The 18,212-nt window shown below is 37.1% G+C and overlaps 1 protein-coding gene across 2 annotated transcripts in view; it reads right to left on the bottom strand.

The window, feature by feature from the left end:
• Nucleotides 1-18,212, bottom strand: part of ZSWIM5 (zinc finger SWIM-type containing 5) — a 251,036-nt gene that overhangs the window by 4,008 nt on the left and 228,816 nt on the right. For both annotated transcript variants that reach the window (XM_082613340.1, XM_082613341.1), the window contains one exon: nucleotides 206-369. In XM_082613340.1, coding sequence (XP_082469466.1) covers nucleotides 206-369 — 164 coding nt within the window. The remainder of the gene's footprint in view (nucleotides 1-205; nucleotides 370-18,212) is intronic.

Raw genomic sequence — 18,212 nt, forward strand, 5'->3', positions numbered from 1 at the left:
GCTACACTGCTTAACTGGCCTTAACTTCAAAACAGAGGCCAATGTTGAGTCCTTACCTTGTGTCTAGCCTAGAAGCTGTGTCCTGGGGACAGAGAAAGAACCAGTCCTGGCCCATGCCCACTCCAGTCCCCATGGGATCTTATCTTCTACCAGTTGTCACTAGGCCAGAAGTCTAAAGAGCGGATGGCCCGCTTGTCCTCCATACCTGTAACCCCAGCTCCAGGGCCACGTTGAGCAGGGTGCTGTCTGTACTACTGTCCGTGGGTGTAGCAATCTTGAATGCATCTTGGGCCAGTTTGAAGATGAGGGAGGAAGAATGGATGTGCTTCTGTATTGCTTCCAGGATTGTGCGGAGCCTCAGAGTGTCTCCTACAGGTGCCGAGAGAAGGGGCAGGGACAAGGTCTTCTTTAAAGCTTCCCTGAACAGTCAGCTGATCACAACAGGTACTGGTTGAACTGGCGGCTATTAATGCACTGAGTGCTTCTGAAGGCCACCATCTCTTCTGGGTGGTCAAGCTCTGTCTCCACTGAACCCACTGGAGGCTCCTTCCTTCCCCAGGCACCCACACGAATTCACCTCTCTCCACCTTTTCATCTGCCTCTACCCCTCACCCTCTTTTCCCTCAGGATCTTTAGGTCCCAGAAGTCATTTTCTCGAACACCTGAATTTTGAGAGCTACTTATATAGGAGAAGGAAGCCACACTATTGCCAAAAAAGTATGCCAGTCCATAGTTTGCTCCTCAGTACAGCTCCCTGGAGCAAAAAGGAGCTGGGCCACCACTTCCTATCCAGTAGGCAAGTATGAGTGCACAGAGTTAAGGAATACATTGCAGGAATGCCACGTGTACCATATGACGTGAAGGTCACTGTATAATGGCAGTAGGGTATATGAAAGATTGGTGTATCTTCTGAGGGGGTAAAATGTGAAGTAAAGATAGAACAAAAAGTATGTCTTATGTTTTACCAAGAGGTGCAGTGGTAAGAGTATACAGACTTTGGAGTAAAATACATTGGGAAGTGAACCTAGTTCAGCTGTTTACCAGATCAGTTACTTCATGGAAGTAATGGAAACAATAACCTTTTAAGGTTGTTGGGGGAATTATAAAAAATTTGTGTATAGTTAATATTCTATGATTCTACTTTTATATAAAAAAGATAAGTAAGAGTCTGTGTGTGTACAGCATGTGTGTGCACACATATGAACAGGAAATACCTGGGAGTATTTATTATAACACCGTCTTAGTAGTAGTAGTTATCTTTGGGTGTCAGGATTGAGAGATTACCTTTTTTTCTTCTATCATCTTTAAAAACAATTAAAACATTTAATAGACTTTGTTTTTTTTTTTGGCCGCACCGCGTGGCTTGTGGGATCTTAGTTCCCTGAGCAGGGATTGAACCTGGGCCCTTGTCAGTGAGAGCACGGAGTCCTAACCACTGGACCACCAGGGAATTCCCCACAAGTTTGGTCTCTATATCTGTGAGTCTGTTTCTTTTCTGTTATATTCACTAGTTTGTTGTATTTTTTTAGATTTCACATAAAAGTACTATCATACAATATTTGTCTTTCTCTGTCTGACTTAATTTACTTAGCAGAACACCCTCCAAGTCCATCCATGTTGTTGCAAATGGCAAAATTTTGTTCTTTTTTATGGCTGAGCAGTATTCCATTGTATATCTATCTATACCATCTCTTCCTTTTTTTTTTAACATCTTTATTGGAGTATAATTGCTTTACATTGTTGTGTTAGTTTCAGCTGTATAACAAAGTAAATCAGCTATACATATACATATATCCCCATATCCCCTCCCTCTTTGGTCTCCCTCCCACCCTCCCTATCCCACCCCTCTAGGTGGTGTACCATCTCTTCTTTATCCATTCATCTGTTGATGGACACTTAGGTTGCTTCCATTTCTTGGCTAATGTAAATGATGCTGCTATGAACACTGGGGTACATGTATCTTTTTGAATTAGTGTTTTAATATTTTTTGGATATATACCCAGGAGTGGAATTGCTGGGTCATATTGTATTTCTATTTTTAGTTTTCTGAGAACCCTCCATATCATTTTCCACAGTGGCTGCACCAATTTACATTTCCACCAACAGTGTACGAGGGTTCCTTTTCCACATCCTCGCCAACCTTTGTTATTTGTGTTCTTTTTGAGGACAGCCATTCTGACAGGTGTGAGGTGATTATCTCATTGTGGTTTTAATTTGCATTTCTCTGATGATTAATGATATTGAGCATCTTTTTATGTGCCTGTTGAGCATTCCAAATAGACATCTGGAAAAATGTCTATTCAGGTCTTCTGCCCACCTTTTAATCAGGTTGTTTTGTTTTTTTGATGTTAGGTTATACGAGCTGTTTATATATTTTGGATTTAACCCCTTATTGGTCATATTATTTGCAAGTATTTTCTCCCATTCAGTAGGTTGTCTTTTCATTTTGTTGATGGCTTCTTTTGCTGTGCAAGAAGCGTTAAGTTTAATTAGGTCCCATTTGTTTATTTTTGCTTTTATTTCCTTTGCTTTAGGATACAGATCCAAAAAAACATTGCTACGATTTATGTCAGAGTGTTTTCTTCAAGGAGTTTTATGGTTTCTGGTCTTACATTTAGGTCTTTGATTCATTTTGAGTTTATTTTTGTATATAGGGTTAGAGAATGTTCTAATTTCATTCTTTTACATGTAGCTCTCCAGTTTTCCCAGCACCAGTTATTGAAGGGTAGCTCATTTCTTTTTATTGGTAAATAATATCCCATTGTATGGATCTACCTCAGTCTGTTTATCCATTCACCTACTGCAGGGCATCTTGTTTGCTTCCAGTTTTTGGCAATTACAAATAAAGCTGCTATAAACATTTGTGTGCTGGTTTTTGTGTGGACGTAAGTTTCCAACTCATTTGGGTAAATACTGAGGAACATGATTGTTGAATCATATGGTTAGACTATGTGCAGCTTTGTGAAAAAACTGCCAAACTGTCTTCCAAAGTGGCTGGACCTTTTGCATTCCCACCAGGAATGAATGAGTCCCTGCTGCTCCACATCCTCACTCGTATTTGGTGTTGTCAGTGTTTTGGATTTTAGCCATTCTAATAGGTATGTAGTGGTATCTAGCTTTTGTTTTAATTTGCATTCCCCAAATGACATATCATGCTGAATATCTTTTTATGTGCTTGTTTGCCATCTATATATCTTGTTTGGTAAGGCATCAGTTCAGGTCTTTAGTGCATTTTAAAATTCAGTTGTTTGTTTTCCTTATTGTTGAGTTTTAAGAGTTATTTGTGTATTTGGGATACAAGTCCTTTATTAGATATTGTTTTGCAAATATATTCTCCCAGTCTGTGGCTTGTCTTTTCAGTGTTTTTCACATAAGTTTTAAACTTTAATGACGTCCTACTTATCAATGTTTTCTTTCATGGATTGTAATTTTGGTGTTGTATCTAAAAAGTTATTGCTGGGAATTCCCTGGCGGTCCAGTGGTTAGGACTCCACGCTTCCACTGCAGGGGGCCCAGGTTCGATCCCTGGTCCCGGAACTAAGATCCCACAAGCTGCACAGCGTGGCCAAAAAAAAAGTTATTGCCAAACCCAAGGTCACCTAGATTTTCTCCTGTGTTATCTTCTAGAAGTTTTATAATTTTGTATTTTACCTTTATGTCTGATATATTTTGAATTAATTTTTGTGAAAGGTGTAAAGTCAGTGTCTATATTCATTTTTTAAAATGTGGATGTACAGTTCTTCCAGTACCATTTGTTGAAAAGACTGTCCTTTTCTCCTCTGTCAAAGATCAGTTGACTATATTTGTGTGGGTCTATTTCTGAGCTCTATATTCTGTTCCATTGAACTATTTGTCTATTCTTTTGCCAATACCACACAATTTGATTACTGTAGCTTTATATTGTCTTGAAGTCAGATGGTGTTAGTTCTCCAACTTTGTTCTTCAATATTGTATTGGCTATTCTAGGTCTTTTGCTTTCCCATATAAAGAGAGTTTATCGATATCCACAAAACAAAATGCTAGGATTTTGGTTGAGACTGTACTACTGAATTTACAGATCAAGTTAGGAAGCACTGACATAATAACAGTATTGAGTCTTCCTATTTATGGACATGGAATATCTATTCATTTAGATCTTCTTTGATTTCTTTCCTCAAAGTTTTATCGTTTTCCTCATATAGATCTTGTACATATTCTGTTAGATTTTTCTTAGTACTTTTTTGAGGGGTCCTAATGTAAATGGTATTGTGGTTTTTAACTTAAAATTCCAACTGTTCATTGCTGGTATATAGGAAAGCAATTGACTTTTGTATATTACCCTTGTATCCTGCAACCTTACCATAATCAGTCATTAGTTCCAGTTTGTTCTTGATTCTTTGGGATTTAACACAGACAATCAAATCATCTGCAAACAAAGACAGTTTTATTTCTTCCTTTCCAACCTATATACTTTTTCTTTCCTTTCTTGTCTTATTTCATTAGCTAGGACTTCCCGTATAATGTTGAATGGCAGTGGTGAGAGGTGATATTCTTGTCCTATTTCTGATCTTCAGGGGAAAGCATCTATGTTCTCTCCATTAAGTATGATGGTAGCTGGAGGTTCTTCCTAGATGTTCTTTATAAAGTTGAATCAGTTCTCCTCTATTCCTAATTTGCTGAGAGGTTTTGTTTTGTTTTGTTTTAAATCATGAATAGGTGTTGGCCTTTGTTAATGTTTTTTTCCTGTGTCTATTAGTATAATCATATGATCTTTCTTCTTTAGCCTGTGGATGTGATGGATTACATTAATTGATTTTCAAGTGCTGAATCAGCCTTGCATTCCTGGAATAAATCCCACTTGGTCATGGTGTATAATTCTTTTCACACTTTGTTGGATTCAGTTTGCTAATATTTTGTTGAGGATTTTTTGCATTTATGTCCATGAGTGATATTAGTCTGTAGTTCTCCTTTTTTGTACTGTCTTTATCTGGTTTTGGTATTAGGTAATGCTGGCCTCGTAGGATGAGTTAGGAAGTGTTCTCTCTGCTTCTATTTTCTGGAAGAGACTGCAGAGAGTTGGTATCATTTTTTTCAAGTATTTGATAGAACTCACCAGTGAAATCATCTGGGCCAAGTGCTTTCTGTTTGGAAGATTACTGACTCAATTTCTTTAACAGATATAGGCCTAGATTTATTTATTTATTATTTATTTCTCCATGTGTGAGTTTTGGTAGATTGTGTTTTTCAAGGAATTGGTCCGTTTTATCATCTAAGATATCAAATTTTAGAGAATACGGTTTTTCATAATATTCCTCCATTATCTTTTTAACATCCATGGATCAAAAATGATGGCCCCTCTTTTCATTTAAGATATTAGTAATTTATATCATCTTTTTTTATTTGTTTGTTTTTGTTTTTTGGCTAGCCTGGCTAGAGGTTTATCAGTTTTATTGATCTTTAGAAAGAACCAGCTTTTGCTTTCTTTGATTTTCTCATGTTTTCCTATTTTCAGTTTCATTGATTTCTGCTCTAATTTTTATTATCTTTTTTTTTTTTTCTGCCAGCTTTGCTCTTCTTTCTCTAGTTTTCTAAGGTGGAAGCTTATTTTATTTTATTCCCCCTCACCTTTATTGAGACATAATTGACTATAATATTGTGTTAGTTTAAGGTGTATAATGTGACTTGATATATTTATTGCAAATGATTACCACGATAAGGTTAGTTAACATATTCATCACCTCACAGTTACCTTTTTCTTTCTTTTCATTGAGGCAAGAACATTTAAGATCTACTCTTTTAGCAAATTTCAAGTATACAATACAGTTAACTATAGTCACCATGTTAACTATAGTTACCATATTAGATCCCTGGAACTAATTCATATAACTGGATGTCTGTATCCTTTGACCAACATCACCCCATTTCTCCCACCCCCTAACCCCTGTCAACCACCAATCTACTCTGTTTCTATAGTTCAGCTTTTTTTAGATTCTCACATATGTGAGATCATACATTTGTCATTCTCTGACTTATTTCACTTAGCATAATGCCCTCAAAGTTGCAAATGACTGGATTTCCTTTTTATGTTTGAATAATATTCCATTGTGTGTGTATGTTTGTATGTACATGTCTGTATATATACTACATTTTCTTTATCCATTCATCTGTCAACAGACACTTACATTGTTTCCAAATCTTGGCTATTGTGAATAATGCTGCAATGCAATTAACATGGGAGTGCAGATATCTCTTTGAGATAGTGATTTCATTTCCTTTGGCTATATGCCCAGATGTGGGACTGCTGGACCATACATGGTATTTCTATTCTTTAATTTTTTGAGAAACCTCTACACTGTTTTCCAGAGTGGCTATACCAATTTACATTCCCACCAACAGTGCACTCCACATCTCTTATCTTTTTGATAATAGCCATTCTAACAGGTGTGAGGTAATAGATTATTGGTTGCAAATATTCCTTTTCTAACATTTGCATTTAACACTATAAAATTTCCCTCCAAGCACTGGTTTCACTGCATCCTACGTTTCTGATTAGTTGTATTTTAACTTTCATTTAGTTCAAAATATTTAAAAATTTCTCAAGACATCATCTTGATCCGTGTGTTACTTAGAGGTGTGTTGTTTAAGCTCCATATTTCGGGGGATTTTTTTCAGTTATCCTTCTGTTCTTAATTTCTAGTTTAATTCCACTGTGACCTGAGAGTATACTTTGTATGATTTCTATTCTTCTAAATTTATTGAGGTGTGTTTTATGGTCCAGAATGTGGTCTATCTTGGTGAACATTCCATGTGAGCTTGAAAAGAATGTGTTGTTGTTTGAGGAAGTATTTTACCAATGTTAATTAGATCCAGTTAATTGATGGTGCTGTTCAGTTCAAGTATACCTTACTGATTTTCTGCCTGCCTGATCTATCAATTACTGATAGAGGTATTGTGAATTCTCAGTGGATTTGTCCATTTCTCCTTGCAGTTCTATCAGTTTTTTGCCTCACATATTTTGATGCTTTGTTGTTAGATGCATATACCTTAAGGATTATTATGATTTCTTGGAGAACTGACCCCTTTATCACTATGTAATGCCCCTCTTTTTAAAATTAATTAATTAATTAATCAATTAATTTTTGGCTGCATTGGGTCTCGTTGCTGTGCATGGGCTTTCTCTAGTTGCGGCAAGTGGGGGCAACTCTTCGTTGCGGTGCATGGGCTTCTCATTGCGGTGGCTTCTCTTGTTGTGGAACATGGACTCTAGGCACACGGGCCTCAGTAGTTGTGGCTCGCGGGCTCTAGAGTTCAGGCTCAGTAGTTGTGGTGCATAGGCTTAGCTGCTCCGTGGCATGTGGGATCTTCCCAGACCAGGGCTCAAACCCGTGTCCCCTGCATTGGCAGGTGGATTCTTAACCACTGCGCCACCAGGGAAGCCCTGTAATGCCCCTCTTTATCCCTAATAATTTCCCATGTACTGAAGTCTGCTTTGTTTGATTAACATAGGCATTCCAGCTTTCTCTTGATTTGTGTTAACATGGTATACCTTTCTCCATACTTTACTTAGTTGTTGTTGAAGGAATCTGACTGTGGTTAAGAAACAGTTTTTAAGATGAAAATAACAAACTGCCTCAACTAGTATGCATGCTTTCCTGAGAGAATATCTTTTCCAGACTCTTCCTGCTTTCAGTGCAGTTGGTTTGATAGTGAGTCTCCAAAGTATGGAAAGTGGGGGCCAGAGTGTTGACAACACCTCATATATGTGGTTTATTTGTTTAAGCCCTTGCCTCTGTTTTTAGTTCAAAATATATGGAAAGGTAAAGCATACAAACTCAGTCACAGAAGAGTTAAATATCTGCCTAAAGGTACAGGATATAAATGAAGCCCAGTGCTGTTCAGTGTTTGTACTTAGGGTGTATTTGCTTGTTTTAACACTGCCTATCTATTAATTGTGGTTTTATATATATATATATATATATATATATATATATATATATATATAAAACTTGCTATTTTAACTATTTTAAAGTGTACAATTGAGTGGTGTTAATCATATTCACCATTGTGAAATATCATTCATTGTGTAAATACCAGCACCATCTATTTCCAAAATATTTTTATCATCTTAAACAGAAACTCTGTACTCATTAAGCAGTAACTCACCATTGTTTCTCCCTTTAGCCCCTGGTAACTTCTACTCTCTATCTTTATTAATTTGTCTATCCTAGACCTATATGTGGAACATACAGTAATTATTTGTTTTGTGTCTGAATTATTTCATTTAGCATAATGTCTTCAAGGTTACCCCATGCTGTAGCATGTTATCAGAACATTTTTTTTAATGACTTAATAATAATATTCCATTGTATGTATATGCCATATTTTGTTTATCCATTCATATGCTGATGGACACTTGGGTTGTTTCCAACTTTTGGCTATTGTGAATAATGCTGCAATGAACACTGGTGTATAAAGTACCTGTTTTGAGTCCTTGTTTTCAATTCTTTTGGGCATATACCTAGGAGTGGAATTACTGGATCATATGTTAATTCTATTTAAAAATTTCAGGAATCATCACACTATTTTCCACAGCAGCTGAATCACTTTACATTCCCCCCAGCAATGTAAAGGGATTTCAATTTCTCCACATCCTCACCATAGGACTCCACACTTCCACTGCAGGGGGACCTGGGTTCAGTCCTTCGGGAACTAAGATCCCATAGGCCGCTCTGCGTGGCCAAAAAAAAGCCATTCTAGTGGGTGTGAAGTGGTATCTCACTGTGGTCTTGATTTGCCTTTCCCTAATGACTAATGATGTTGAGGTTTTTTTTCATGTGCTTATAAGCCATTTGTGTATCTTCTCTGGAGAACTGTCTCTTCAAGTCTTTTGCCCACTTTAAAATTCAGTTGTTTATCATTTTGTTGTTGAGTTGTAGTTCTTTATATATTCTGTATGTTAAGCCTTTATCAGATATACAATTTATAAATATTTTCTCCCATCCTTTAAGTTGTCTTTTCACTTTCTTGATAATGTCCTTTGATGAACAAAAGTTTTTAATTTTGATGAGGTCCAATTTATTCTTTTCTTTTGCTGCTCATGCTTTTGGTATCATAATCTAAGACTCTATTGCCATATCCAAGGTCATGAAGATTTACTCCTATGTTTTCTCTTATAAAATTTATGACTTTAGCTCTTATATTTAGATCATCAATTCCTTTCCTTACTTTCACTCTATCTGTGTCTTTATATTTAAACTGGGTTTCTTGTAGACAACATATAGTTGGGTCTTTTTTTTTTTTTAATCCACTGTCAGTCTGTCTGTTTTTTTTTTTTTTTCCCACCCGGCCGAACCATGTGGCTTGCAGGATCTTAGTTCCCCAACCAGGGATCAAACCTGGGCCCCCTGCAGTGGAAGCATGGAGTCCTAACCACCGAACCACCAGGGAATTAACTTTTTCTTTTCCAGTCTGTCTTTTTTTTTTTTTTTTTAATCTCAAAATTTCCTTTTATTTTTTTCCCCATAAACAAGAAGGCAAAAAATTCTACTGTAAATTCTTGGGGGAGGAAGCAATCATTCTCTTTTGGGATACAAAATTTATTAAAATTATGCTGACATGGAAAATTGAGTAATTGCTAGCAAGTGGCATTGGTGATAAATACTTCATAAGTATCCTTACAGATAGCCATGTAAATGCAGTAGGTCAACCATCGTTTCTATTATAGACTAGTGTTTGTTGATTAATCACTAGGTATATGTCATTAAAATATGCTGAGAGGGATTATTACCACAAAGAAACTTACAGTAAATCAAGAAAATTGAAATAATTTTTACTATGTAAGTTCTCCAGTCTGTCTTTTAATTGGTGTATTTAGACCATTTAAAAGAGATTTAAAATGATTATTGATATATTTGGATTAATATCTACCATATTTGTAACTGTTTTTAATTCACTGCACTTGTTTCTTTCTTTTAAAAAAAAACAAACTTTCCTCTTTTCTGCCTTCTCTGTTTTAAACTGAGCATTTTACATAATTCAATTTTCTTTTCTCACGAATCTGTTTCTTCAAAAAATTACTTTAGTGTTTGCCCTAGAGTGGCAGTATACATTTACAACTAATCTAAATCCATTTTCAAATAACTATACCACTTCACAAGGTACCTTATAATAGTATTCCCAAATCTTCCCTCTGTCTATAACATCATTGCTTTCATTTATCTTTAAGCTATAGTAATCAAATACATTGCTATTATTATTTTGAACAAGCAGTTATCTATTAGTTCAATTAAGAATTTTTTTAAAAACCCAAAGGATTTATTTTACCTTTATTTATTCTTTCTCTAACACTCTTCCTTTCTTCACAAAGATTTGAGTTTCAGCTCTATATCATTTTTCTTCCCTGTGAAGGATTTCTTGCAACTTATTGTCTATAGCCTCTGTCTGAGACAGTCTTTATTTCTCCTTTACTTTTTTTTTTGTGTGTGCGGTACGTGGGCCTCTCACTGTTGTGGCCTCTCCCGTTGCGGAGCACAGGCTCCAGACATGCAGGCTCAGCGGCCATGGCTCACGGGCCTAGCCGCTCCGTGGCATGTGGGATCTTCCCGGACCGGGGCATGAACCTGTGTCCCCTGCTTCGGCAGGTGGACTCTCAACCACTGCGCCACCAGGGAAGCCCTCTCCTTTACTTTTGAAGGCTAATTTATTTGGATACTGAATTCTAGGTTGGTGGTTTTTTCTTGCAACATTTTAAATATTTCACTTCACTCCCTCTTGCTTGCATGGTTTATAAAGTGAAGTTGATGTAATTCTTATCCTTGTTTCTCTATAGGTAAGGTTGTCTTGTTCTCTGTCTTCTTTCAAGATTTTCTCCTGGTTTTTGATTTTCTGCAGTTTGAATAGGACATGGGTAGGAGAAAACTTTTTGGTATTCATCCTACTTGGTGTTCTCTGAGATTCCTGGATCTGTGTTCTGGTTTCTGTCACTAATTTTGGAAAATTCTCAGCCATTATTACTTCAAATATTTCCTCTGCTCTTTTCTTTCTTCTCCTTCGGGTATCGCAGAATATACTGCATATGTTATTGGGTTGGTCAAAAAGTTCATTCAGGTTTTTCCATAACATCTTATTTGGCCAACCCAAAATATATCTTTTGTAATTGTCTTACAGCTCTCAGATATTCTGTTCTGGGTTCCCCCACCCCCATTCTTTTTTAATTTTTGCATTTTAATTTGAGATGTTTCTTTTTACATTTATAATTTAAAATTTTGGAAATATTCACATGGTTCAATGTTGAAAAGGTACAAAAGGTAAATAATGAAAAATTTTTCCTCCCCCTTACCTCTGACCCACATTCATCCAATTCTAACTCAGTACAAAACCAATAGTTTTTGTTTTACCTTCTAGGATATTCTATGCATAAAAAGGAAATACTTTACTTCCTCTCCTTTAAAAAAAAATCCACAAATGGTAGCATAGTATATACAGATTTACATGTCACTTTTTCCCTACATATCAGTATATCTTAGAGATTATTCCACATCAGTACATAAAGAGATTCTTGTTCTTTTAAATGGCTGCATAGTATCCCATTTATGTACGTATAGGTCCACAACTGCTTATTCAAAACCCCTGGGTTTGGAATGCATTTGGAATTCTTATTTTTAAAGTTATATACAGATAATTTGTGCATATATTATATATAATACAGGAGGTCTGAGGCAGCATCCCATAATTAAACACATTTGTGCAGTGAAAGTATGAATATTCACACTAGGTAGGATAAATAGCAAAATTAGTATTGTAGTTTTTTGATACAGTAACAAACTGATGAATGAAATAGTGTGATACAGACCATAAATACTTGGTACTCTTTTATTTCTAAGGAAAAAATTCAATAAAACCTCAAACCAAGCTAAGTATCTGTACATATGCATAAATACTTCTTCCATCTGGTTTCTTGAGGATCTTGGACAAAAGGCTTCATCTGCATTGCTATTATTGTCATCAAAGATTAGAGTTGGATATTTAATGATGGGCCAGGATAGAGATTAATGATGAAGCAACTACAACAGATGGCCTTAAAAAAGGTGTACTTCTAGGATAATGTGTCTCATTAACATAGATTTCTATATAAGCAGTCTCTTCCAATTAAGTAAGCAGCAATAATCCCTTTTTCACTGATAAATGCATGTTATTCAAGGCCAATTAACTGCTCATACATTTCCCCCATACTGTCTATGGAGATTATTTTTCATCTGTGTTACATCTCATCATTGTCATCATTACTAACCTCATGCTTATTTAGGTTAACACTATTTTAGCAATTTTTCTATCTTGCAAGGAATGTACAACAGGTATATAACTTATAATATTCAGTATTTTTTTGATGTCAGCTTGTTCTAACTCAGTGCTTCTACAATCTTAGTTGGCATAAAAGTCATCTGAAGAATTTTTTAAAGCATAAGATTCTTGGGCTATAACCACAGAGATTTTGATTCAGTAGGTCTAGAGTTAGTTGGGTCTGGGAATTTCCATTTCTAACAAGCTTCCAAGTCATGTTTGTTTTTTTGTTTTTGTTTTTCGCTGCATTGGGTTGCTGCACATGGGCTTTCTCTAGTTGCAGCGACCGGGCGCTACTCTTTGTTGCTATGCATAGGCTTCTCATTGCAGTGGCTTCTCTTGTTGCGGAGCGCGGGTTCTAGGTGCATGGGTTTCAGTAGTTGCAGCATGTGGGCTCAGTAGTTGTGGCATGTGGGCCCTAGAATGCAGAGGCTTCAGTAGTTGCAGCACGTGGGCTTAGTTGCTCTGCGGCATGTGGTTATCTTCCCGGACCAGGGATCGAACCCGTGTCCCCTGCACTGGCAGGTGGATTCCTAACCATTGCGCCATGAGGGAAGCCCCTCCAAGTCGTGTTTTATTTATTTATTTATTTATTTAGGCTGTGTTGGGTCTTCGTTGCTGTGCATAGGCTTTCTCTAGTTGTGGCGAGTGGGGGCTACTCTTCATTGCGGTGCGCGGGCTTCTCATTGTAGGGGCTTCTCTTGTTGCTAGGGGCTTCTCTTGTTGCAGAGCACAGACTCCAGGTGCATGGGCTTCAGTAGCTGTGGCACACGGGCTCAGTAGTTGTGGCTCACGGGCTCTAGAGTGCAGGCTCAGTACTTGTGGCACACAGGCTTCATTGCTCTGTGGCATGTGGGATCTTCCCGGACCAGGGCTCGAACCCGTGTCCCCTGCATTGGCAGGCGGATTCTTAACCACTGCGCCACCAGGGAAGTCCCCCAAGTCATGTTTATGCTGCTTGTCTGCTGACCACACTATGAGTAGCAAGGTTGGTGACTTTAGACTTTTAGCCTATTAACTTTTAGTGTTAAGTAATAACACTATATATCTTCTCATTAGTGACACAAAACCCTTCAATATCTTCATATACAACTTCACTTTAAAAGCCAAAGTCTCTGCAAAATATTTATCAAGTATCAGCAACTGTGTAAATGGCATAATTAAGGTATACCTGAACAAGCTTCTACAATAACTCTCTTAGAAAGACTTGGGAGTTACCGGCTGCAAGTATCTAGTATGAAAACAAATAAATATTTACATTTGCTCTTCCCTGGGAGTAAAATTTCTTGGTCACAAGAAGTTCATGAGGCAGGTGTGTGGAACAGTGGTCCAGGAATGAGTATAGTTTTCTTCCATTCCAGCTTGTGTGCAATAAGCTCATGCCATTGGTACAGATTATTAAGCCAGGTAGAAATTATCTCTTCGATTACCCATGCTTTTTTGTTTACATACTAATAAATAAATCGTGAACAATTTTTTTTTTGGCTGCGTTGCACAACTTGTGTGATCTTAGTTCCCTGACTAGGGATCGAACCTGGGCCCATGGCAATGAAAGCACAGAGTCCTAACCACTGGACTGCCAGGGAATTCCCTGAACGCCTTTGAACCATTGTGGATGTTGGCTTTTTCTAGCTTTACCTGTCTGCTGCATTGGCACATCCCAGAACTTGCAACCTGTGCTTAGAGTCCTTAAAACCTCTTGTTTGCTCATCAATCATTGTTAATTTTTTTTTCTTTTTAAGAAAACAGAACAGAACAAAGCTGTTTCATCCACCGTATATACGTTTGAGACTAAGGTTTTCATTAAAAATCACCTTAACAAACTGTCAATATAATTTTCATCTTCTTCATGAAAAGAAGCTATTTCATCATAGTTGTCCAGATATTTTATACCGTGATGCTTCTGAAATTTCTGCAGCCAATCTCCTTTTTTTTTTTTAGAAAAAAAAATATTTATGTATTTGGCTGCACTGGGTCTTAGTTGCGGCATGAGGGATCTTTGTTGCGGCATGCGGGATCTTTAGTTGCTGCATGTGGGATCTAGTTCCCTGACCAGGGATTGAACCTGGCCCCCCTGCATTGGGAATGTGGAGTCTTAGCCACTGGACAGCCAGGGAAGTCCCATGCAGCCAATCTTCTGATATTCGCTACTCATAAAGGTTCAGTCTTCCATGGCATAATCTAGCTTGTTTCATGAACAACAAACCAGTCAGTGGCATATTCACATTGCTTCACTGTTGAATCCATTCAATCATGGTCATGTCAATATCTTCATTTTTTGCCCTCTGAAAAATTTCTATTCTTCATTAGTTCTGGTCATTGTTGTCCCTGTAAAACTTCAACTCTTTGTCCTTCTATTATTTCAAGTCATATGTGGTGTTAATTCCCATACCTTATTCTTTTTTTTTTTTTTTTTTTTTGTGGTACACGGGCCTCTCACTGCTGTGGCCTCTCCCGTTGCGGAGCACAGGCTCCGGACGCGCAGGCTCAGTGGCCATGACTCACGGGCCCAGCCGCTCCGCGGCATGTGGGATCTTCCCGGACCGGGGCATGAACCCGCGTCCCCTGCATCGGCAGGCGGACTCTCAACCACTGCGCCACCAGGGAAGCCCTCCCATTCCTTATTCTTTAGTAGGATGTCTCATAGACATACCTGATCAAACTTCGCACTAACTCTATTTTCTGTGCTATTGTTAATGACAGATGCTTCCTTTGCTTCTTATTCTTACCCACAGGAGTATCTTCAGTTTTCTGGGCATTTTTTACAGGGCAATTAAACTCAAACTGACAAAATAACAACCATCTAAACGAAAAAGGCAAACAATATTAGTGAACAGCAGAGATGTCTGTGACTGGTAAGAGTGTTGAGAAGCAACTAATGCCTCATATCAGCTGAGGCCAGGTTTTGCTGTCAACTTAGAAAAAAGTTTGGATTTTCAAAGTTTTTCAGGTTTGTGAATTCCATGTTAAGAGATTTTGGAGCTAAAGTAATATATTTAATCAGTCTCCTATTGATGGCTATTTAGAATGTTTCAAGTATTTTGCAGTTGCAAACAAGGTTGGAGTGAATAACTTTGTACAGATACCATTTCACATTTGTATAAATATATTTGTAAGATAAAATCCTGGAAGTGAAATTGCTGGGTCAAAGGACATGTACATTGTAATTTTGAGATATGCCAAATTGCCCTCCACAAAGGATTACCAACCTATACTTCCACTCTACACCTTTCCAAACACAATGTTTTATCAAAATGTTTTCTTTTATTTTGAAATAGTTTCAAACTCAAAGAGAAGTTTCAAGAATACTACAAGCATCATAATTTCCTTCCCCCCGAACCATCTGAAAGTAAGTAACTGACTTGATACACAATCACTCCTTGGACTCTGCAGTCTATTTCTGGCAAACAAGGACACTCCTCTACATACCTGCCACATAACTATCAAAATCAGGAAATGTATATTGATGTATTACTACCACCAAAGGAGACATGACAAACTAAATGCAACATGTGATCTTGTATAAACACATATAAAGATTTTATACAAGATCGTGTGTTACGTTTAGTTTGTCATGTCTCTTCAGTCTTTGACAATTTGGAAAAATTTCTGAGTCTTCCCTTGACATTCATAACCTTGACACCTTTGCAGATTAGACTGGTTATTTTTTTTTTTTTTTTTTTTTTTTCTTTTTGCGGTATGCGGGCCTCTCACTGTTGTGGCCTCTCCCGTTGCGGAGCACAGGCTCCGGATGCGCAGGCCCAGCGGCCATGGCTCACGGGCCCAGCCGCTCCGCGGCATATGGGATCCTCCCAGACCGGGGCACGAACCCGTATCCCCTGCATCGGCAGGCGGACTCTCAACCACTGCGCCACCAGGGAGGCCCTAGACTGGTTATTTTGTAGAATGTTCTTCAATATGGGCATGCCTAATGTTTCCTCATGATTAGATGAAGGTTTGCATTTTTGGTGTAATATAAAAGAAGTGATACTGAATTCTTATTCCTTCCTGTTAGGTAATGTATGATTGTGACTTGACCCGTTATTGATGACATATCCATTGCCCCAAAGTTTCCTTGGGACCCTTGGTAATGCCTTCTTCCCTTCCATCCTAACCTGCCCCAGCTCCCATTCTCAGGAAACTGCTGATCATCTTTCTGTCACCATAGTGTGCATTTCTAGAATTTTACACAAATGGAATAATACAATAGGCACTGTTTTTTCTTTGGTCTGGCTTCTTTCACTCAGCATAATTATTTTGAGATTCATCCATGTTGCAGTATGTACCACTAGTTCGTTCCTTTTTATTACTGAGTAGTATTCTATTGTATGGTTATATCACAGTTTTTATCCATTCACCTGCTGATGGATATTGAGAGTGTTTCCAGTTTTTGGTTAAAAATAAAGCTACTATGAACGTTCATGTTGAAGTCTTTGTATGGATATACGCTTTCATTTCTTTTGGGTAATACCTATGAGTGGAATGGAAGGATCATATGCGTAGGTGTCTATTTAACTTTTTAAGAAACTGCCAAATGGTTTACCAAAGTGGTTGTACAGTTTATGTTTCTACCTGCAATGTACAAGAGCTCCAGTTGCTCTTCATCCTTGCCAGTCTTTCCTACAGTCAGTCTTCACTACAGCTGCTTTTTGTTTTTTAAATTTTAGCCTTTCTCTTATTGTGGTTTTAATTTGCATTTCCCCAAGGACTAATGATATTGAGCATGTTCATGTGCTTACTTCTCAGAAGAATATCTTCTTTGGTGGAGTGTCTGTTCAGATATTTTTCCATTTAAAAAAATGGATTGTTCATTTTCTTATTATTGAGTTTTGAGAGTTCTTTACATATTCCGGATGCAAGTCCTTTATGAAATATGTGATTTGCAAACATTTCTCCCCCTCTGTGGCTTATCTTTTCATTCTCAATAGTAACTTTCACAGAGCAGAAGTTCTTAATTTGGTAAGTCCAATTTATCAATTTTTTTCTCTTATGGATTGTGCTTTTAGTGTTGTGTCTAAGAAATCTTTGCCTAACTAAAAATGAAAATGATTTTGTCCTGTGTTTTTTTCTAAAAGTTTTATAGTTTTAGCTTTTACATTTAGGTCCTTGATCCATCATGAATATGTTTTACCACTTTTTGAAAGACCTTCATTTCTTCAACTGAATTGGCTTTGCCCCTTTACTGAAATAGATTGGCCACATATATGTGGATCTGTTTTGGGACTTTATTTTCTTTCACTGATCTATTTGTGTATCTTTACATCAATAACCCTTTGCTGATTACTACACCTTTATAATAAGTCTTGAAATCAGGTGGTGTTAGTCGTCCCACTTTATTTTTTTCACAGAGTTGTTTCTGGCTACTCTAGGTCCTTTGAATTTCCATACAAATTTCAGAATCAGATTATCGATTTCTACTCCAAAAAGCCTGTTAGGATTTTGATTTGGATAGCACTGAATCTATATATCAAATTGTAGAGAATCAACATCTTAATAATACTGTCTTCCAATCCATGAGTGCAGTATGTCCCATTTATTTAGGTTTTCTTTAATTTCTCTCAGCAATGTTTTACGATTTTCATTGTATATGATTTTCTTGTACATATTTTGCTAGGTTTATTCTCAAGTCTTTCATGTTTTCTTGATGTTATAATGATAATTTAAAAAATTTCAGTTTCTGATTGTTTGTTGCTGGTATATTGAAATACCATTGATTTTTGTATATTGATTTTATACCCTGAAACATTGCTAAATCTATTATTAGTTCTAATAGCTTTTTGTAGACTCCACAGGATTTTCTACATAGACAATCAATGTCATCAGAGAATAAAGACAGTTTTACTTCTTCCTTTCTAATCGGGATAGCTTTTACTTCTTTTTAGTGTTTTATTGTA

The sequence above is a fragment of the Mesoplodon mirus genome (assembly GCF_964341445.2).
Source record: "Mesoplodon mirus genome assembly, chromosome: 3".
NCBI classification, from domain to species: Eukaryota; Metazoa; Chordata; class Mammalia; order Artiodactyla; family Ziphiidae; genus Mesoplodon; species Mesoplodon mirus.